This window comes from Cryptotermes secundus, unplaced genomic scaffold (assembly GCF_002891405.2).
Source record: "Cryptotermes secundus unplaced genomic scaffold, Csec_1.0 scaffold572, whole genome shotgun sequence".
NCBI classification, from domain to species: Eukaryota; Metazoa; Arthropoda; class Insecta; order Blattodea; family Kalotermitidae; genus Cryptotermes; species Cryptotermes secundus.
Genome location: NW_019725849.1, coordinates 156215 through 179795, shown reverse-complemented (window position 1 = coordinate 179795; position 23581 = coordinate 156215). Strand labels below are relative to the sequence as shown.

At 41.3% G+C, this 23581-nt stretch overlaps 2 protein-coding genes across 9 annotated transcripts in view; both read left to right on the top strand.

Moving 5' to 3' along the window:
• LOC111863756 (SH3 and multiple ankyrin repeat domains protein 3) overlaps window positions 1-15651 on the top strand; it is a 111760-nt gene extending 96109 nt beyond the window's left edge. For all 6 annotated transcript variants that reach the window (XM_023850380.2, XM_023850381.2, XM_023850376.2 and 3 more), the window contains 6 exons: window positions 765-857; window positions 3958-4200; window positions 6819-6946; window positions 7546-7785; window positions 11172-11435; window positions 12941-15651. In XM_023850380.2, coding sequence (XP_023706148.1) covers window positions 765-857; window positions 3958-4200; window positions 6819-6946; window positions 7546-7785; window positions 11172-11435; window positions 12941-13942 — 1970 coding nt within the window. In that variant the 3' untranslated portion in view covers window positions 13943-15651. The remainder of the gene's footprint in view (window positions 1-764; window positions 858-3957; window positions 4201-6818; window positions 6947-7545; window positions 7786-11171; window positions 11436-12940) is intronic.
• A 2779-nt stretch (window positions 15652-18430) lies between these two features.
• The window catches only part of LOC111863750 (WD repeat-containing protein 19), a 39871-nt gene continuing 34720 nt past the window's right edge, over window positions 18431-23581 (top strand). For all 3 annotated transcript variants that reach the window (XM_023850361.2, XM_033751205.1, XM_033751206.1), the window contains exons 1-3: window positions 18431-18675; window positions 20327-20481; window positions 23100-23324. In XM_023850361.2, coding sequence (XP_023706129.1) covers window positions 18661-18675; window positions 20327-20481; window positions 23100-23324 — 395 coding nt within the window. In that variant the 5' untranslated portion in view covers window positions 18431-18660. The remainder of the gene's footprint in view (window positions 18676-20326; window positions 20482-23099; window positions 23325-23581) is intronic.

Here is a 23581-nt window from a genome sequence, read left to right as displayed (position 1 = left end):
AGTATTTATAACAGTCTCATTGAGTTACACACTCCAAATTTCACTAACTACAGCGCACATTAAGTCTTCTCAGTCTTCACCAGTCATTTCCCGGTAACGGATTTTAATGCTGTCCACTTACATCCTTCCCATCTGGCACATATCCCACAATTGAAATCAGTCTTCACTTTATCCCTCTTACAACTCCTTGGCAAGGACTACCATAGGAGACACCATTTCCAACATTTCCTCTGTGGTCGCATATTGATTCGTTGCTATGGAGATGTGTTTGTAACCGTTATCCAGTAATGACCCACACACTACAATGTGCCAGTATGTTTGGTAGCCACAGCTGTTAAAGCAATGTGCAAGGATGCAGTAGTTTTTTGATGTGATCGAAATCTAATTTTCAGTATGTTTTAATAACACAAGTAAAATTTAATTTCTTAATTTGAGTGTCATTCCTACTTTAAAGTTTTAGCTGTGGTGTACTGTGATACTGGCAAGGAAAGCAGCCATATCCTGGGTGAAGAATGGGTATTTCTGCTTCTGTGCTGCCACCTCAGGTGGAAAGAGATATGCAGAGTATTTCACAAAATTTGGTGAATTGGTTCAGAAGCTGTTGTGCTATATGCACATACACAGATATAGCGTTGCTACATAACTTGCTTTCTATATAAAATAAATGCTTTTCTGCTTTATGTGAAATCATTGTCATGTTCTTGCTGAATATGGAAGTGGGAACTTTTGATGGCAGTGCATTAATATTATGTCATTACTTCAAGGTCGCTCTCCTGCACCACTGCCCCCAAGACGAGACCCCAAGACAACCCTGAGTGTTGGGCGAGCAAGGGCGAGGTCCATGGTAACTGGTCTAGGTAAGCTGCATCCCTGTGGCTGTTCAGTGGATCTGACTCATCCATTGAGGACATTTCTGGGATGTGTATTAAAAGTGAAGTGTTTGATTTAAGTTCTCTATGAAGAATACTATCTGCTGTCTGCTTCCTGCTGAGTATTTTGGCTGGCATACTCTTAAATCCTAAAGATGGAGGCAGTACATTACTCTGAAATGTCACCAAACTTCTACATGGCTACACAGCATCACATTGCAGGCCATAAAATTGAAATGTTCTAGAAATTGATACAAAGGAAGATGTTTTACACCTAGGGAAATAGTCCTTGGTACTCATTGTAGAGGATGCTGGGTGGGTCCCAGGGGTGATCTGGATGCTATGATGAAGAGTGAAGCTTTTGTTCCATCTTTCTTATTCACTCAGTCACTACTTAGTTCTGAAAAGAAAGAGAGGAAACCCCTTATCATCTCTGATTCAGTTGTGAGCATCATACTCCCAAGATGAGCAGGGTGTCTAAGCAGAAGCTACAGAGAATGAATGTGTATGTCTGCCTACTCACAGATGCCAGATTACTGTCAGGTGTTAGTGATTAGACCCAGGGTATGACATATATATTGACTTTATTGAATGCTTATCTCATATAACTACAAATAGTTACAGTACTCTTCGTTTGTGTGCACACTGCACATAACTAAACGTGCTTCACGTCTTCTGTGTCATCATGTACTTGCTGCTGGGTAGTGGCTTCTAACAGTGGAGACTCCTTTCACTGCTTACATGCTCAACAGCTCCTGTCGTCGCTGGTTGGTGACTGACTGCAAACTGCCAGCTTCAACTGCCGACTACAATTCTGGTGTGGTCTAGTCTGTGATTTGCTTGGGGTTCTCGCCAGCACAGTCATTGTTGGTTCATTTTTCTCTTTCATGACTGGCAGTCATGCAACTGCTACTGTACTCCAACAACTTCTCTATTGTTGCACACACATCTATTGGCACAGAAATGTGTTTACTATGCCATGGACCTATAGTGCATGTACTACTACTACTATTCTGAAGATTGCACCTGTGCATTTTTATTTAGGGAGGTTGTCTCCATAAATTAGTGAAATATAATAAAAATCATCAGACCTGTTTCATTAAAATTGTTGTTGTTGTTTTTTTTTTTTTTTTTGAAGCCCCATCCCAAGTGCCTCTGTTTTTGGAACTAGAATTTTACTATACGTTGAACACTGACACATGGCAGATAAACTTTTAAATACCGAATACGAATAAAATCCATCGAGCCATTCAGGTGCTAGTAAGGCACACATACATACACAAATAGAGTCAGACTGATGGCATAACAAAGCCACTTTTTCATATTCTGGGCTGCTTACAACATGTAAATCCGTATAAAGTATTTCTCGCAATCACATACTTTCTCACATAATCCACCTTCATGTAAAGTAAAAACATTACTATGAAAATAACCTTTAAAAGGCCAGTAGTCATTATGTGGTTCTCCTTGGCTCACTCAGGGCTCTAGTTGTGATGAAAATAGGAGCAGTTGGTAACTCTCACCAGACAACATGGTGTCACATTCTAGAAGACAGTCATATTCATAGTCAAGTTGCTGAGAAAAGACATCTGGAAGTGTTCTATCTGACACCACCCATGCTAATGTCATCTGCTGTTCCAGTTGTTTCAGACTTTGTAGTAAGTCTGTTTCTTGCCTAGAGCTTTTGAGTATTGAAGGTCACACTGTACCCAAATAACATTGTCAGTCTGGTAAAAACACAAGCTGCTCTCTTACATGCAACATCTTCACAAGGGCCACTGGGGACAGCAGCAGCTGATGTAAACAGTCACTTCACATATGGTGCTCTTTGTCATATATTTTAGTAGGTTAATAAATCAAATTTGTTTTAATTTTTGGGAAGACTCTGTGTGGAATTGGAAAAAATGGAATGATGAATGACTTCCTAAGGGCTGATAAACTGTGGCCACAGAAATAAGATTCATCAGTCTCCTCAAGCTGTAATACTTCTCCCTCCAAAGTACCTTCCTATATTCTTCTCCTGTTGTCTAGCCATTCTGTTCACACCAATGCTGGTCATGATAAACGTTCTATAACCTTCACCAGTGAGTGAGCACATTGAGACGGTTGATATAGAATAGGGGATTGGAGGGGAATACAGTAGTAGATGCAGAGGAGCTAGTCTCAAGCACCATCATCTTCACCATTCATGGGACTTCTTTCTGTGGCCTCATCTACGCCATTTCAACATAGGAACAAGGGAACAAACAGATTTAGCCTTGATGTGACATGAAGCTTTACACTTGAGCCGATAAATATTACTTCTGGTTAGGATTTCGGGTTCTCACAGTGGTGATTCTGAAGAGTTCCAGTGTCTGGGATATAATGCTGTATGGTCTCTTGAAAGGCAACTCATGTTTTGGAGGAACATGTCACCTCCATCTTCAGGGTCAAAGAATAAGCCAATCAAGAAACCAGCGTGAAGGAGGTACGAAGCAGGTAGCAGATGTTTGTTGACTTTCAACAGATGACACAGCATTGTATCCCAGAAGACAGAACTCTTCCTACTTCTAGTTCATCAGGTCATGCTGAGAGCAAAGGAGTACTACTCACAGTATGACAGTTATCCAGTATGGACCACACTGTGTATACAAGTATACTTGTATTAGGATTAAGGTCATCAGCTATGTGATTCTGTGTGGATAGGTGCCGACATTTCAGCGGAGCTTGCTGCGTCACTATTTACAGTAGCAGATGGTATCTATCTATAGGAGTACATGGTTTCACACCCTAAGAAACCATAACAAAAATACCTGCCACTGTGAGAACCTGAAATGTAATCAAACTCTTGTTTCAAAAGTTCCAGCTTTGAATTCCAGTTCAAAGCTAGTAACTCTGTATGAGATATTTTTCTCCAGTCACTGTGGATACAGTATCTTAAAACAGTGTTTCTCAACCACCGGGCCCTGGTATTAATTATACCGGGCCTTTGTCGTGTAGAAAAAAGAATTTACCATTCCGTGGTCTGATGAAGGTTGAGAACCACTGTCTTAAAATATTCACCACATGCTTACTGCTCCCGGTACATGGCGTGCACTGGCTGTTGCAGAAGGTGGTGGGGAGAAGGATGAAGGAGATGGCCTTGAGGCAGATGGTTTGGTGGGCGGGTCAGCAGGGACTACTAAGAGCAATTCAGCTGAGTCAGTCCATCACCAACAGGGGCAGGGTACTGGGGGGAGCAGCACCCCAGTGCAGCCACGCACTGCATCTATAAGGGCACGCCCTACCTCAAGTCGCATTACTGCTGCTGAACTTGAGGAGCTGTTCCAGCGACAACAGGGCTCTAATAATGGTAACTCTCAGTTATGATAGTGACAGCTTAATGGTTAATAAAATAGTAAATTCATAGATAATACAGTTATGTCTCATTATTAGATGCCATATTTTATATAATTTTCTGAACACTAGAATAAGTAAAAAGGTTCATATGAATATGTACCCTGAGAGCCTTCCTTAAAAATTTACTGCCATTCTAATTTCAACATCCTGGGTTCAGCGGTCTGTGTAGAAGAAGAGAACATAGTAAGTACAGGGTGAGCCGAAGTCCCTGTTCACCAACAGTAGACAGTGAGTATAGTTAGAGGGTCCCCATACATTAACACAAATATGTTTCTCATACTTTCTTACATCACAACAAATGTTAGAAATAGCCTCCATATGCTTGTAGGGATGCATGTACTTGACATAACCTGTTTGCAAAGCCATGGCGACAGTTCTCTTGGAGGGTTGTTCTGATGAAATTTGTGATGGCTTCCTTCAGTTCAAGGAGGGTATGAGGACTGTCTCTATAAGGTGTGCCTCTCATTGCTCCCAACAGATAGTAATCAGGGGGTGTCAGGTCGGGTAACCATGGTTGCCAAATGCCATTTGACATTATTCTATTGCCAAACACATAGCATAGTAGTGTTATGGAAACATGAGGTGTGTGTGCAGTATAGCAAGAGTCATGTAACTTCGAACAAGGCCAAGAGTAACCTTGAATGTGCAGAAGAAAAATTTCAGACAAGGGGGTGGGTTCGAGGGAAGAACGAGTGTTAAGAAACTCCTCCCACCACAAGCTATGCGCGGGATTTGCAAGTGTCATGTAACTTCGAACAAGGCCAAGATTAACCTTGAATGTGCAGAAGAAAAATTTCAGACAAGGGGGTGGGTTCGAGGGAAGAACGAGTGTTAAGAAACTCCTCCCACCACAAGCTATGCATGGGATTTGACTAGGAATGTGGGGCCTTGTTCGAAGTTACGTGACACTGTCTATAGCACCATCCTGTTGGAAGTAGCCATGGGCAATTTCATCCTCACATAAATGTTCAGTGAAGAGCTAAAGACTCGCTACATAGTAGCATTCTGATTTGAAATGTCATCAAAGAATATGGGGCCAGTTATCCAATTTCATGATATGGTGCATCAGGAACCAACCTTCTGATCATGTTATGGTGTATCATTGATCTCATATGAATTAGACACTGACCAAATGTAGCTGTTTTGGCTGTTGATGTAACCAGATAATTGAAACCATGTCTTGTCAGGAAAAAAATATGACTTCTAGAATGTCCTCTCCATTGACAGTAATTATGTCTCTAAACCATCAGCAGTATTCAGCACGTTTGATGTCCCCACCTTCAATTCATGCACTAATGTTATCTTGTAGGGATGTAGGTGCAAATGCTTCTTCAGCACTCTGTGTGTGCTGCCACATTAATATTAAGAATGAGGCGGTTTTGTCACATGTAGTGTAGGTGCAAAGTAACTTTGGCTCACGCTGTGTTAATAAACTACATAATTTTACTTTCTTACAAGAGGTGCTTGAAATTACCTCCATGTACACAGATACTCCTCAACTCTGCATGAAAATGAACCTCACAAGTGTTCAAAGATTATGGGTATATTTTTTATTTGATCTGAAAAGTGTTGAAGTTTGTTCCACAGTTCCTCTCTAGTACTGATGGTAGTGGCATAGGTGTTCATTTTCAAATTTTGCCACATAAAACAAATTAAGAGGATTCAAGTCAGGTGAGTGTGAAGGCCAGGAAACTGGAGCTGCACATCTACAACCATTTTAGCATCCAGGATAATTTTCAGATAGCTCCTTACACACTTTACCTCACAACTGTCATGTGATGGAGAACTATCATATTGAAATCACATGAGAAATTGCATATTGAAGGACTCATCTTCCAGTAGTGTGTTCAGAGAAAATTAAGATGGTCACAGTCACAAACTTGTGCCCATAAAACATGAGGGGCAGTGAGGCAGCACCTGAAGCTGCAGCTCATAGGTTAGTGGAAATTTATCATTGCCGAAGGTGAGATTAAATGGCATTTAATAATGACACATTCTACCTTTGAACTCAACTAATTCCATGGTTTGGCATCTTCTATCATCATTTGATATTCACCAAATCAAGCAATTCCAAAATGACTTCTGAAGACTGTCTCCTGGGGACTTCACTGTCCCAAGAAAAATCACAAAGTATCGGTTAGATTAGTGGGAATACGGATGGTCAGGTGATTAAGTCATGTGTATGAGTGTGACTGTAGACAGGTTTTGGATTGATGGCCAAATTTATTGGACTCTGTGACATAGTGCATGACTGCACTTTACATTTCATTATTGTATGCACAAGCATACGCACACACACACAAACACACGCATTCTAACTTTTTCTGTTAGCTTACAGGCTGTCTGTGTGATGCCCTTTTGTGGGCTGATGAAAAAATATAGCTCCCAACAGTTTGTTGACTGTTGTGTGCACATGGCTGTCAGGGATTGGTGTTTGATGTTACCCTGCAGTGGATGCCTGTGCAACATTTGGCTGATTCCAAGATTCTAACTTGTAGGCATCATATCACAGTATCAGAGACTATGCTAGAAGTGATGTCCATGTGAGTGAAGTTTTCTTTCTGTTTGCAGCTTCATCTGAGGTGATGACATCACGATTCCAGGCACCCACACTGGAGGGCATGTCACAGCCTTCATCTCCTGCTCGAACACCTCGAGTATACACAAGTGTGGCAGAGATGAAACGCTGTAAAGGCAAGGTGAGAATGGCAGGAGGCTGTACTGTTTTAGCTTTCTATCATCAATATTGTCACCTGTAGGGGTGACTATAGACAGAGTTTTGATTGGTGAATAGATTTATTGACCACTTACAGATTGTAACTACAAATAACTGTAACATTATCCCTATTTCCACACTTTACAGTTCACTAGAGCACACAGTGTAGGTTCTCAGGCTTTTACTAGACATTTCCTGGTAATGGCTTCAACAGTGACAATTCCTCTGCCTCTGGCTCAAGTCCTCTCTTCACAGACTCCCATACAGAACTAGCTGAACTGGCTAACGTTTTCCCTTTGCTTATAACATCTCGGCATGGACCACATAGAAAACTCAGCTCTTCAATTGTTGTAGTCAAACCGTTGCATTATTAAGAAATTGCTGCCTAGCAATGGGAAAGTGTTTACCAAGCTGTTACCCAGAAATGGCCCTGGTATATCCATCCATCTCGCAGTCGTTGCATAGCAGCGGCTTTACGTCCTGCAATATAATCAACATTGGCATTGTAAGAACTATGAAAGTGGCCATAATTTTTAACAGTGAATAATATCTTCATGTTCTCTCCTTGGTGCATTTTAACAGTCAAGTATACGGGTCCGCTTCTCCACTGGCGGGACAGAGCTGCACCGAGACTTCCACAGCACCCCAGACCTAGCACAGAGCAGTACAGTGAATCGCACCATTGACTGCCGTGTTCCAAAGGGGCACTGCAGTCAGGAAGATGTGGCAACATTGCTGCTATTGAGTGGTGGAGTGGTGACTGGGCGTCCGCCTCTCCCTCCACCCACTCATCCTCCACCACCACCGCCAGTTGGACAGCTGGTATGTATCTTCTCAAACAGAGACAGATGGCTGAACAGATTCAACCAACAGATGCTATCATGCAACTGATTAATATTATTATCAAGTCTACAGTTCAGTGAACCAAATGGCCTTCTTCATGATTCTTTGATGCATTTCTTGTTTTCATCATCTGTGCCACATACATCATCCAGCTGCACTCGGTTTTAAACCCTCCAACAATAATGGGTTGCTGATAGGAATGTCAATATTTTTATGAACTAATTTATGTACAGAAGCATTCTTTATTTAAAATGAATATCCCAAAGTTAATTTACATTTAATTTCAATATAGGACATTGGTTTTGAACTGTGGTACATGAAGTATATTTCATGCGTTGTCTAACACACACAAAAAGGCCTTAAATATGTCTTGACAACTTACGCTGTATAAGTATTTTTGTGCATGGAATAAATAAAATTGTTTACGGTTAAAAAGCCTATCTGCCTTCTTTCGTTTATAGTGTGTGATAATGCATTTGAAATAAGAATTCCTTGGGAAAGGGGTGTATGAACAAGTGGTAGTTCAATCAACACAGCATTGTATAAGATTATATAACTCTCATTTTATTTTGCTATTTGTTTTATCCTAATTGTCATCAGGCTGATGTTACATTCACTCTTCCACTTAATGTTAGTCTGTATACACTGGTTAGTGTTTACTTTTAAATATGTAGATATTAAATAGTTATGTAGTTTTATGATGGACACTTTTGTTTTGTCACTATGTTCAAATATTTGGGGATAAAATTAAAATGTGTGTTGCTTGTCTAATATTTTCTGGTTAATTGTGTTGTACAGTGCTGCCATTCTGTGTTGTCTCTGCTTATCACTATTTGCGTACTATTACTTTGGTCTAGAGTGTTGCTGAAACTGTTGCTACTAGGTGTCTAGAATATTGTCATGGAAGATTGCTTGACTGTGGTATGTGAAGCTGCAGATTGTTGATAGGTGCTAGTGTTATGACATATTATGTATATAGCGATGTGTGTGTTGTATTTTTTTTTCTTGTGTGTTATTATGTGTGTGTTGTCTGTGTAGTTTTATCTTAATTTTTAGTGTTTGGATTTTGTGGAATGCTGTGGATTTTTTTTAAGATGTTATAGATTTTCTTGTAATTTCTATGTGGTGCACTTTTCTCTTCATAGTGTCCTCTTGTTTGTGGTAGGAGTGCATATTTCTGTTGATATTAAGATATTAGCCACCTATGTGTTGACTGCGTATGGATATTGAATATTGACATGTTGTTACTGTATTTGTTAGAGGCATTGTTAGTAGAGTAGGTCTGTGACTGAGGTTGCTGTTGGTTTGTTGATGTATGAAGTATGGATGGCGCTGTTGTCTTGTTGGCAGAGTGGCAACATGGATGGGCAGGAATATGTAGCCTGGTGGTGTCATCTGTCTGTATACTGGTTATGTTGGAAGTAGCATTCTGTTTGTTCAACCAACATAACAGACAGAACAATTTATTGTCCCTTACTCTGGTTGGCTGTTTACAATGCTCCATAGATGGGCAGAGTGTGTAAATACTAGCATATAGAACAAGACAGGTGCACAACTCAGTTATCACCCTGTTTGCGTAGTGACAAGGAATTCACACAACGGGAGTATCAACTAAGGAAAAGAGAAGTATAAAGTAACAACAAATTTAATAAATCACAAAATAATAATCAAACAACAGGCATTCGTGAAGAGTGTGCCTAAACATGAGTATACAAAGTAACAACAAATGGAAAAGAAAACTGGCATATGACATACCTGAGTGCAGAGTGACATCATTAAAACAAAACAGTTAAAATGGCTGTGCAAATCAATCCTGATACATAGTGCAAGGAATACAGAACTTCTCTGTTGATAACTTATTCACAGTATATTTGGTTTAGTAATGCAGCTTCTGTTAAAGGTTAGCCCCACTCTGACCACCACAAGCCTTTAGCAGAGATAAATCTAGAATAAGAAACAAGAATGGGAAAGGAACAGGCCAAGCTTACATAACCTAGGCTTCCAAGACCTCAGATGCTCAAGTAATTTAGCACTACGTGTATACTGTGAAGAAATGTGAGGGAGTGGATATATAGATTCACGTATTCCTGATCTCATTACTGGTTTGATGAGGCCCTCAGTATATAAACTGCAAAGGCGGGAACGTGTTCACTAGCCAGGCTGCTAGTAGTAAGGGATGAAGCTAGGGGCAAGCACCACAGGACTGACAGTGTGTGGATATCAGCAATGTTAGGAGAGGGTGATAGTATCATAACTCCATCCCCTCTCGTCACATTCACCATGTCAACAGAGAAGACTGATGATGGCCTATATTCTGAGGGCCTGACACTTGACAAGCCACACCTCATGACCGTCAACACTGGGGCATCCGTGATGATCGCCAGACTTGATATCAACACAGGGCCACCTGAGAAGCTTCCAGCCTGGTCAAATGCCCTGCAGGTGATGTCAGGGCGACCCGCTCTATTTGGAGGGGGTGTTGGTAGAGCTGACCCTAAAGGAACAAGCTCTGCAGACCTGGGTGTTCTTTGCCAAGATCACCAACAAACATCTTGCTGAATATCTTGTAAGCCCATGACACTGCTTTGGATTTGGTGTGACCAAGAGGAAATGCCATTATGGAGCCCTGAGGATGATGATGTTCATCCTCCTATATGAAGGATAGCATCGAGGTAATACCGGCTTGCTGTGGGAGAGTTATGACTGTGCTGCTGGAGGACTCCCTGGAGGCGACAAATGGCTCAGCAGGCCAAGTTCGGAGGCTGCCCAGTGAGCTGGAGCCAGTATTGCCAGTGTGGCCTTGTGTATTAATTCCAAAAATTATTTTGCACCATCATAAATACTGAGATATGCACTAGTCACTGTGTAGATAAAGAATGCAGCCTGTTGGCATGTCAGTGCCACCACTCGTAACACTTACAATTCAACAAACTGAAATGAACACAGTTGTAAATAAAATGCAGACATGCTCTTTTCATTGGCCTCGTATACTAAATCATAGAGAGCAGAGTTAACAGATTTTCACTGTAAAAGCATCGTGGCTGTAATATCAGAGGAACTGCTACTGTCCTCTCTCATCTTCCTTCCAAATTTTCACAGATTTCTTTCACTGATCGAGTTGCGACTGCTCTTCATACTAGAATGCAGAGGTTCCAGAAGCCTATCACTGTATCATGCCAGTTTACTGGCTGTTAGCCTTTTTATATTCTGGCCTTTGGAAGATCCTTTCTGCCTCAGGTTTTATTTCTGTACATTCGGGGCAATGTCTGCACCACTTGTCCTATCACATACACTGCTGTGTGCTAGAAGAATCCTGCATGACATGGAAGATCAGATTCCCATGTTAAACAGGTGTCTCCCTGCAGGTGAAGGTGGATGTGTCCCGTGCAGCAGTGAAAACCAACTCGACAGCAACAGCAGAGTATGCCAACACGACAAACAGCATCAAGATGGATGCACACCCTGGCAACACTTTGATGCTGGGGAGGAATGTTGTAGCAACAGGAGATGGAGAAGTTATGTCTAGTTTTAGGCCTGCCAACAGTGCCAAGCTGTATGCGTCTCCCGAGGATGTCAAGTCCGTTGGGTACAGGTCCCGCAGCCTTCCAGTGCACTCAGCACGCCCACAGGTTTGATGAAATGTTCACATGAAAACATCCACTATGGCCAAACTTATTTTCAACAGATTGAGTACTGAATGCTGTGTCTTCTGAGGGGAGCTGATATTTATACATTTTGATGAAATCTAATTTCAGAAGTTCTTAAATTTTAAGTACTGTACTTTATTATTGACCAAATGGAATTATTTGTTTAGTGAGGACCAAAATAGATTTTAGATTATGTTCACTTTCATACATACAGGGTGTCCCAGGAGGAATGGACCAAACTTCGGGAGGGTGTTCCTTATGTTAAAGTATGCCGATATAACCCAAAACACATATGTCCAAAGTTGAACGGTTACGGAGCTAATGGACAGAGAAGTGTCAAACTTTGACCGGCGTTGCACACTTGTTGATTACAAAATACATATTAAAACTGGCAGGAATATGTGGATTCTGTAATGTTAATAATGTACGTAACATAAAACTAACTTGTGAGTGACATGAAGCCATAAAATTGAAGTACAAAATACTCGCTCGCCATGTCATAATTGTCCTTAGGGTTTCCAAGCACTATACATGAGACATGAATGGCAAGCGCTGACATAACGTGCTGACTGCGCATTCTGATAAAGCCAGCTACATAAGCACGGCTAGGGTGAATCACGGCACTCAAGGACAAACAGAGATAAGGCCTCTCAGCTGATAGGTATAATCCGTGGACCCGCTAGAAGACCACACTTTTCTTGGGCCATTATCTCTGTAACCGTTCAACTTTGGACATAGGTGTTTTGGGTTATATCGGCATACTTTTAACATAAGGAACACCCTCCCGAAGTTTGGTCCATTCCTCCTGGGACATCCTGTATATATCAGTTCCTCTCCATCAGTGGTACCAACATGGCAATCATGTGTGGAGAATGCAACACAAATGTCATTTAATGTAAGGTCCTGAAGTACTGTTTCTAGAAGAGCAAATCTTCAGTGGAATTTAAATGGGCATGGGAAATGTACTTACCTTTCTGTTTGACTGCTATGACTATCATACTATCTCATTCAACTGTGAAATACATCAGGAGCTGGGATAGCTCAGTCAGTATAGCGATGGGCCATGGGCTGGATGGCTGGGGTTCAATTCCCAGCAAGGAAAGTGTTTTCTCTTCTCCACAGCACCCAGACTGGCACTGGGACCCACCCAGCCTCCTATCCAATGGGTTCTGGGGGCTATTTCCCAGGCGATGAAGCAGCCAGAGGGTGAAGGTGACCACTCACCTCCATCTAGCTCTGAGGTCAAGAATAGTGGCACAGTACCTCCACTCCCTTCATATGTCTTCATGGCATAGTGCTTAATCAAGCAGAGGGACAACTTTACCTTTCTTTATATGGAGATACATCATTAACATACAGGAGACAATTACTGGTGCATTCTGTTACTCTACTTAAAGTTAACTTTCATGGACAAAAAACTGACTCCTTTATCAACTGACAATATTACACAGCACTTTTAATGTATCAGTGAATATTTCTGATTTCAGGTTCGCAAATCCCACAGTCTGCGCTCCTCTGCAACATCTTTCAAGCCTTCGTCACCTCTTGCCAACTCAGGCTCTTATTCCACAACAGCCAGCACCAACAGCAATCCATATGCTCAGCCATTCCGTGGGGCTACTCACAGTCATATCAATGTGAATAGTAGCTCTACCAACTGTGACAGCATAAAACTGAGGAACAAGGCAAAGAAGAAGAGTGGCTTTACAACCAGCTCATCAGCAGCGAACTTGTCTTCTTTGTCTGTGGGTCCACCCCCCATACCAGAGCCAGACTATAGTCTAAGTGAAAGTGAGGGTGAAAGTGAGGGAGAAGGGGGTGGGAGAGGGAGAAGCCAGGCTGTGCCCCAGAGTGTGGTGGTGGCAGCAGCAGAAATGAGTGAAAACAGCAATGCCAGTGGGAGCAGCTCAAGCTCAGGCACTATGCCTCACAGTTTCAGTGTCGAGGAAATTCAGAAGGTTCGAACGCAGCTGAAGAGCTCAAAGTCGTACCCCAATGACTTCCTGCTTCTAAATGCCGACACAGGGGAAGATGGAGACAACTCCTCTAGTGGTGTTAGCTCTGACCAGGATGTTCCTGTGGGTCCCCCCACTGGCTTTGATGATGGCAGATCTTCAGAAGGATCTGGAGGCTCTGCACCTGATGAGAAGGGGGTGAAAGGGCCAGACTTTCAGAAACAAACTTCTGTGATGGTGACTGTTCCCTCAGGCCGGCAGAGGACAGCCATTTCAGGGGGCATTTTGACGAGGAATGCTGTATCATTGGCACAGCTTCCTCCCCCTCTGGAAAGGGATGGGGAAGCAGAAGGAGAATTGGTGGTTCCTCCTCCTCCTGAGTTTCTTGGAGCTTCAAGTAATGGAAGTGGAGGCCCAGAAGAGGTGCTGGCCCCTCCACCACAGTTCTGTGACAACCGACTGGTGACACGAGTGCGCATCGTGGGAGCTGTTCCTAAGACTCCAGGAGAGGATAGTCATCTACACAGCCACTGAGGCCTAAACTCATATTACAACAACGAAACACATTCCAGTGTCACCAACCTATCCCCTTTGGAAGCAGCAACATTTGTAAGAATGTTATTCCATAAACATGATGTAATCTCTCTTTCTTTGTTGTCCCATACTTATATTGATTATTCTCTCTCTTCTCTTTATCATGAGCTAGGTGTTAAAATCTTTGTGGATTTGTAGGCAGAGTGAGAGTAGTGGGAAGTGTAATGCTCAGCAGGTTGTCACGTAGGAGAACCGAATGCTGCATTCCAATACTTCACCAGTGTAAATACACAGGGAGAGGGGCTGTGCTTCTTCCACAGGATATTGGAAATTAATGTGCAATGCAATGAAGGCATGAACTTGTGCAGGCAGTCCTATACATGAAAGGAATTCTGTCTGTGTGGTAGTAGCCACAGATTGCCAGTTGGGACTCGTAATATTCATTCCACGAGAACAAGAATTAGGCATACATTGCTGTATCTAAAAGATGGAACTGTACAGCACGAAATGAATATCCTATTTAAAAATTAGAATTATAAGTGAAACATTTAATGCAAGCAAGTACCATACTGATAATGACCCAGCGTGCATCTTGGTCATGTTGATGGTATACTCTATTGCATTTGATGTTTGCGTGACTCCTGCCTTGACCATTGTAGACCTAATGTTAAGCTTATAAGTGCAACTGACATTACAGGTGACACGGATAATTGTTAATAGATTTGCCAGCCATAATTAAGATATTATCAACATTCCTGCCAACATGAGTGTAAAGTAGCTACTGTATAGACGCCAGGTGTAAGCTATAGACTGTTTTTTTTTTCAGATTGGCAGCTGTGTATACTGACACAGATGCCAAGGTTAGAGGATTTGATGCTGTGCTACAAGCTATCAAAACATTTGCCATGGCAGTATAAGTTTTTCCCTCAAGAGATTGGTTACAATGACGCCAAACTTTTATATATAGATATGTGTGTTGTGTGGCAACTGTCAGTATTTCAGATCAGACTGAGTGATAAACTGTTTGCATGAGTGCACACATTCACTTCCTTTTACGCTCACAAATTTTCAGTACAAAATTTGTGTTCCATTTGCACACAGCTGACCATCATCTGTGTTCTGATCACATGCTGATGAATGTCTGTTGTGTTCAGTTTATGCACATTTTATCTTCTGTGTTCTCTTCATGCACAGATGATTGTCTTGTTTTGTTTCAAAGTTCAGTGCCCTGACTTACAGCAGAAAATGAAAAAGTCACTGCAGAACCATCCTTCCAATGAAAGTTGTACCAAACATATGAATAGTGAAATGGAAGCTGTTGATTAGAATATTTCTTTTGTCAGGACAGGAAATCTGCAGTGCAATACAGACACACATGGTGACCAACCAAACATTGTGAACAGTAATTGGGACTGAGTACGCGCTGATCCAGTAGACCAGACTATCTTGGTGTGTCAGCTGGGTTCCATGTTGTGGCTTTTGCCAGTTGAGCGGGTACTCTTTGTGTTATGTCAGTAGTGCCATTTCTGTGACATCCATGTTGGATAGCACCACAAAATACTCACAGGCACAAATTTGGTTTGTAATTCCCTGGCCTTGCAGCAGCAGAATTTGGGAAGTTTGTACATATTTGTAAATTGTATTACATCAACATTGTGTGTGTAGATAATTAGATTAAATGTAAAATATACTGAAAAGCTCCTTGAAAATTGTTTTGTATCATTTTTGCGTCATCTTTTTAGTCTACATATCAAAATAAATTATCTCAAACGGATTATTATGGTACATTCTTTACAGACAGCAGTTAGCTGTGTCTCTTGTTACATCCTGTCTGGTTCAAGTGTCTCTTCTTTTCTGGTGTTTTTTATATTTTACATGTGTTGATGGAAGAAATAGTCTTCCAGATTTTTTTTCATCTTACAATCTTCCCTTTTCACTTCCTTGACAGCTCTTTCCACATTTCTTAATATCCTCTGCTCTCCATCGGACAATCTTGTATTGGGACCCTTTCCTTTAAATTGTAATTGTAATGCCCTTTTCGGTATAAGTGTTCTATCCATTTTTTCACATGGGCAAACCATTGCAATTTTTTTTTCTTTCAGTTCTCTTACAAAATTCTGAACACCAGTTTCTCCTCTAGAAATTTCATTTTTAATTCTATAGCTCCCTGCATTCCCCTTAATTCTAAAAAATTTCACATCCAATGATAACGAAGGAATAAGAGCTGTAAAGTAAACATATAATAGTTAAAAACTGTATTTATAGGATAAAATACACCTTACATGTTTTAGCCCTATAGGGCCATTTGTAGAAACGTATGTGTTAAAATAGGAGATTGCTTAGTATACATTCGTGTAATTATAGCAGTAATTTCTACATTAAATACACTTATTATTGATAGTGTAGGAAGTTCTTTGTTTATGTATAAATTTCAATCAGACTGTAATCTGTTTAAAATTCTGGCTTGTATTGGTGTTGCATTTTCTATGTAGATTTCCTGAATCAGACTCTCCAAAAAAGAATACACCCCCAAAACGTTCATCCATCTGCTCTTGCTGTTTTACTGCTATTGCTTTTCAACTTCACTTTAGGATTTGCCACTACCAAGGTCCAAGAAGGGCTGCACCATAGCTCAAGCATTTAGTCGCTGGCTTCCCACCGTGACAGCCCGAGTTCGATCTCCGGGTCTGGTCAAGTGGGATTTGTGGTGGACAAAGCGGCGCAGGGGCAGGTTTTCTCCAAGTACTTTGGTTTCCCCTGCCAATCTTCATTCCACCAATTGTTCCACAATCACCCTCACCTATCATCTCGGGCTGATACAATAGGCCAGAAGTGGCCGCAGTACAAGGGACTTAGTCCCACCCCACTAGCAATAAAAAAAAAAACGTTCAAGAAAATCAGAATAGAAGGTAAGTGAATGGAACACATCACTTTCTGGTGTTCACTGATGCTGATTTTTTAAGGAAAAATAGAAATTCTGTAAAGAGAAAACGGTGAAGCTTTATGAGACATTAGTGCATAGGCTGATCTGATATTAGACATGGAAATGATGTATTTGCTGATTCTTTGTCACCAGAATGCAGTACAGAATCATAAAGCTAGCTGATAGATCTGTTGAAAATGTGGCTAAGTTAATTGGGAACGGCATGAACAAAACAAATTAAGATCAGATTAAATTTGGAAGATGTGTCCTACCATTCAGTCCAAGTGTCTTTTGTTTGTAGTCTGCTACCTGAAAACATGAAAACTGAAATATAGAAAACTATGTAGTTTTGTTATGGTGTGAAATGTGTCCCACATTAAAGTAAGGACTAAATTCAGGATGTCTGAAAGCAGGATATTGAGGGGAATGTATGGATCTGCAAGGGATGAAATGACATGAGGTAGGAGAATATTACACAGCTAGGTGCTTCATACTATGTACTCCTCACCAACCTCCTGAATTATTTGAATAATCAAATAAAGGAAGGGCTTGTAGAGCACATGCGAGAGAAGGAAAATGATGCCATGATTTGGCAGAAAAGTAAGAAAGAAAGAAAGAGACCACTTGGAAGACTAGGTGTAGGTGGGAGGATAATATTAAAATTGATTTGAAGAAATATGGTTGGGAACTGTGGACTGAATTCACTTGCTTTGGGGTAGGGGCCAGTAATGGGCAGTTGTGAACGTGGTAATAAAGCTGTCGGTTCCCTTAAATGAAAGGAATCTTGTGAGTAGCTGAGAAGGTATTAGGTTTCCATGAAGGACTAATAGATCAATGTAGGCTGAACAAATTCAGGGTGCTCGACCAGTTTTAAGACGCTTTTCGAAAATTTAAAGTTTGAAACCCGTGAGACGTGAGAGACTACTCAACTGTAAATTCAACATTGAATTTTCAAGTAGATTCTAAAGGGTTCTAAAGATGGTATGTAGCACACAATCACTGGGTTTTCGGACTTTTTTTTTTATTCGCTTATGGGGGCTGGAGTCCAGCTGGGTCCACTCGTCACGGCAGCCACTGATTGGTCTATTGTACTTGCCCCGGGTGATTAAGATGATGATGAATTTGAGGGAACGAAGATTGGCAGAGGAAACCGTAGTACTCGGAGAAAACCCACCCCAGCGCCACTTTATCCACCACAAATCCCACTTGACCACACCCAGGATCGAACCCGGGCCGCCGCGGTGGGAAGCCAGCGACCGCCAGCGACTAACCGCTGGAGCTATTGCGCGGCCTAAGGTTTTCGGACTTGTCCGCCGTCCGGTATTCCAGACGACCGTTCTAGACCTTCTAGACTAGAAAACGTTTCCAGTGCTCTTTCTAAGGTACCCAACTGAGTAGGTGTCTTCCCCACCCCCGTCACCTGAGGGCAGAAACAGATGATATTTCCGAAACGTGTTTTCTAGTTTCTAGAATACAGGACGATGGACAAAATTAAAAAAAAAAAAAACCCAGCGAATCTAGGGATGAATTTTCAAGATTGGCACCAGTGTGTGTCAGCATGACAAGAGGCATTACGGCGTTGTCGGCCTCAACGGGTCCAACGGCGTCAGATATTGTTCAAAATCAGGGACATAAGGGACGTCTGTGTAGTCGTTGGTGCATGGGGAGAGAACTGATAAGCTATTAATAAAGTGTTACCTTACAAGTAGTACATTGTTATGATTACCTTTTAGTGTACATAAAACTAATATGTGAAAGGTTGCATCACGTTTAAATGTGAACTACGGGACAGGAAATGTCAGATGAAAAGGTGAGGTTAAAGGAACCTTTTGGATAGTTGCTGATACTTATGAAAGGGATGATATGCAGGCAGCGCTCGGTGAACTACTGGTGCTTTAGACTCCAAACACGTGACAGTATTTGGATTTTGCTTACCATTTCTGAAGTACTGTTGATACGGAACCGCTGTAATTGTCAAGTCGCCGAATTCGCTTTTGGCGTTCCTTGCTTGTTTGTAGCACGGCAAGGAACACCTGCGGTACAGGTCGTTACTTCTTGTCCATCCATTCGTGACTAGTGTCAGAGGTGCTTGCAAAACTTTATTTTTTTAATTTTGGTAAAACCTTTCATTATTAATGTAGGGGTTTTAAGTGAAATGTTTGCATCACTCTAGCCCAGTCAGAAGTGCTGCTCTTTATAAAGGTGAAAATGAACTTTTATGTTCATTTTGTTGACCATTAAGTCATCGTAATTTTGATCATGGTTTGAATTCTGCTGTGGACATGATGTTACTTTCACACTTTTTGGGTCTTTCTTAATGGACCAGTTCCAAAATGCAGTTACGACAGAGACAAGTGAAGATGGATAAGTGTTTTCATCATCCAAATGAAACATTTCTATTCTTGCCTTCTATCCTACATGCACTGTCAACATGTTTCGGCCTCACACGTCCCTCCTCAGGCATAGTTCTCTTACTAAAATTGTTGCACTGTCATTTCAGTTTAGTCGCATGTGGATTGCATGGTTACTTTCAATAAAAGCCTCAAAAACCCATAAAATGCTGGTACTTGCTGATAGCTAGCAGCCCCCATTGCCAGCTGTGTGTGGTATGTTTCTTTCAGTGGTATGTGTCACTTGTCCAGTTATTCTGGCAGGTAAAAAAAAAAAAAGGTAAAGGTATCCCTGTATTTTTTTTTATTGCTAGTGGGGTGGGACTAAGTCCCTTGTCCTGTGGCCACTTCTGGCCTACTGTACCAGCCCCAGATGATAGGTGAGGGTGATTGTGGAGCAGTTGGTGGAATGAAGATTGACAGGGGAAACCAAAGTACTCTGAGAAAACTTGCCCCTGCACTACTTTGTCTACCACACATCCCACTTGACCAGACCCAGGATCGAACCCGGGCTGCTGCAACTAACTGCTTGAGCTATGGCGCACCGCAGCAATCCCTCTAACAGGTTGTGGAGGCCCATAGGGTTGTGAAATGTCGAAGCTCCCATATTTTCTAGACAGTTGGCTCACAGATGGTGGTGAGGTTTGTCAGCCTTATATGCTGGCCACCCTTTACCCCCAGGAAGATTCCTGGTACTCATTTCTGTTAGAGGCTGAGTCGACCCCAGGGCCATAGTGTGGCTGGAAGGATTGAGAAAAAAATGCAGTGACCTTATTTGGAATCAAACCCACAGCCTTCCAGCTTGTAGCATAGTGCCTCAACCAACTATGCTACTGCTTGCCTGGCAGCAGGTTCCACATGTGACTGAATTGAAATGACTGTGAAACAATTTTAGTAAGAGAACTATGCCTGAGGATGGCTGGGATAGAAGACAAGAATAGAAATGTTACGTTTTAATGGCGAACAAATTTATCTGTTGAAGATTAATATTAATGCAACATGATGCTTAAGTACAGTACTAATTGAAGAGTTTAAGGGTGTTTATACACATAACACACTGTTTTATTGCAGCTGCTGTTGAGATTGGATCATCCCCATGGGCCTGGAGACACTTTCATCAGCTGGCAACATGGCAGTGGTGGTTTCTTTGCCACTACAGGGGTTGATCAGTCTGTTGTGATCTATGATCACCATGGCAGGAAAGTGGAGCATATCCCTCTGCAAGGGTATGACCTGCATTTAGCTCTGGAAAGTCGCTTGTATCTGCGGCAATGGCTGTGGCTCCTTTGTAGCAGATACTGTGTAAACAGAAACCACATCAGCTGACTTCAGCTAGGACCATATAGTTGGCAGTAGAGCAGGGGTTCAGAATATAAAAATTGTTGTGTGATATTTATTTCAATTTATCACATGATATCTAAGATTAATAAATAATTGTAAGTTTATCCCTGTATGGCTCTTGAATGTATTCTTTAAGTCAAGAACATACTGTGATGTAAGATTTGAGGTGTAGGTGTCATTGAGTATTCATATTGTGGTCGTCTGGTGGTCTCTGTAGTCTCCCAGAAAAGTGTCAGTGCTTCGGAGGAACTTCCTACCTCCATCTTCATGGTCAGTTCAAACCTAGAAACCCACAGTGTGTACTTGTGCAACATCATATTAAATTGAATGGCAAAGAAAATAAACAAGATATAAAAGTTTGTGAAGATGGAATTAATATTAAGATATTAATACAGTTATAGTGTTTCTGGACATTATCTTTGTCATCAAATTGGAAGCACATCTGTTTAAAAATGTGCCTCCATTTTGATGATAAATTCTGTCACCAGAAAGATGTTCTTGCAGTGGGAGATTCACTGTCTCCAGTGGTCAGTAATGTGGTTGTGGAACACTTTGAGAAAATAGCACTGGATACAGAACACCACAAACCCACTAAATGACTCAGATACATCAATGACATTTTCGTGGTTTTGGCCACAAGGACCAGCAAGATGGCAGCCATTTCTTCACTACCTGGACAGCATCAGGCCTACCATCAAATTCATGATGGAAGTTGAAGCTAATGATATACTCTTCCATTCTTGGATGACTTGGTGATGAAGAAGGGTCCTAAATTGGCCACAAAAGTGTACTGGAAATCCAGTCATATCAGTCATTATCTGCACTTCAAGTTCCAGCACCCAAATCACGTGAAAAGGGGCATTATTTATAGTTTGATCAGATAAGCCAAGGTCATATGCCAGGATCAGAACGAGTGCAGCAATAAAATTAAGAGCATGAGACATGGTCTGATGCTTAATGAATACCCACAAGAATTTGTTGACTTCTTAATGAAGCCAAAGAGAACAGTCCTTCAGATGTGATATGGCAGGACACTGTTATTATCCCACACATTAAGGATATCCCCAAGAAATTCAGACACATTGCAGACTGTTTCAATGTCAAGACCATTTTTGTGAAACTAAATGTACACTCTTTGGGACATTGACGAAACATGGACCAATTAGAGGTGCCCAGCAGACGAATGTGTGCAATATCCCATGTGACTTTGGCAGATGTTACACTGGTAAAACAAGAATACCTTTAGAAGTATGCATTAGGGAGCAAAAGTACAACCTGGCCCTAGGTCTGCTTGAAAAATCAAAATTAGCCCAACATATGTATGAAGAAGCCCATAAAATATGTTGCAAAAAGTGATGGTCTTGCAGACTGAACTGGACACCAACCTACAGGAAATACATGGAATCTTCCCACATTTCTGTGGTAGATCATCTGTTCAGTCAACCCAGCCTGAACTTCTCTCTGATCTGGACTCCCATTATTGCAGCAGAAGTCAGAACTACAACTCTGTCCAGTGTAGGTTATGTGTGAAAATTGTGTTTTTATGTTGGTACTATGCAGAGAATTTATCCCTCTAATGATGACTTGTATTCCGATAGTGCTCTGATTTTAACAACAATAGTCATGAACTAGTGCATGGACATAGGCGCTAGGTCTCGTGTGTAGATTTTTTTAATGATTTTAATGTTTGTCCTAATTTCCACAGATGGTTTATACTGTGCTTGGTTTATATATCCTATCTTGGAGCTGGCACATGTGTCCAGTGAGAGGGACTAGCTCTCTTGATGGGACCCAACTGAGTAGGTTCCACCCGAAGACAGAGACAGAAACCAGTCTCCTAAACATTTTATGTTCCAAATAAAAACAAGATGATAGATAATGTCTAGAAACAGTAATTTTATTAAAGAAAATAGATTTTTTGAATTGTTTCATTTTGGTCCGTTACACTATCAATCACAAAGTTAATAGAAAGTCCGTCGAGTGTAACAATTTGTAGGTCACAGTACACAGCACACAGCACACAGGAACACATCAAACCATAAGCCATACAACCTCAAGCTGACGTCTCCCGTCTTCGGGATGAATTAACAAGGAGGAGTTCAGCATTTATATCAAATATTTTAACATTTTAGCGTTTTAACTTAAAAAATAGGTTCGATGAAAAGTGAGAACTTGAGAGTGTACTCAACTATCTTAGCATGTTTTGTGCTTTTACACGTCAACATATCGTAGCAACGTCCACATGACAAACAAAATTGTGAACATCAAAAACAGTGACAGTGTTTCCACAATTGTAGCAAGTGCCTCTGATGATGGTTGTGTCAAACTGAAACATGTAAGGCAGAAATAATAATAAAAAGTGACCTACAAATTGTTACACTCAACGGACTTTCTATTAACTTTGTGAAAGAAAATAGAATTATGCATGAAGAACGAATTTCAGTTTTTCTTAGGTTTATGTGTAGGGAAGTGCTCTATTGCGCTAACACAGTTATGTTGGCAGGGCATGCACTGGCTTTGGATGGGATGTGGACGGTGATCTGCTAGCCATCATAACATCAAGCTCACCACACATCATACTGTGGGATGCCAACACAGGCAAGAAGAGTCAAGTGGACACAGGACTCCGGGATTCCATGAGCTGTGTCCGATGGTCCAAAATAGGATCAGTGCTTGCAGTTGGCACTGCTAGGGGTAACCTCACCATCTATAATCACAGCACAGCAAAGTGAGTACTGGTGTACATAAGGGGCTTTACTTATGGAGCCCAGAACCATCCTCATTAAAGATCCTATCATGGACTATTCAAAATATATTAATTTTAATGTCCTATTTGTACCTGCATTTTTACTGAAGTGCGTTCTGTACAAAGTTATGTTTCTTTAAGGGTGGTCCATGCATTGCTCCATATTAATATCCTAGGCTCAGTACGGAGAAAATACATTCCCTGCTTTTATCTTTATTTTTGAACTGAAAGTTTAAGAA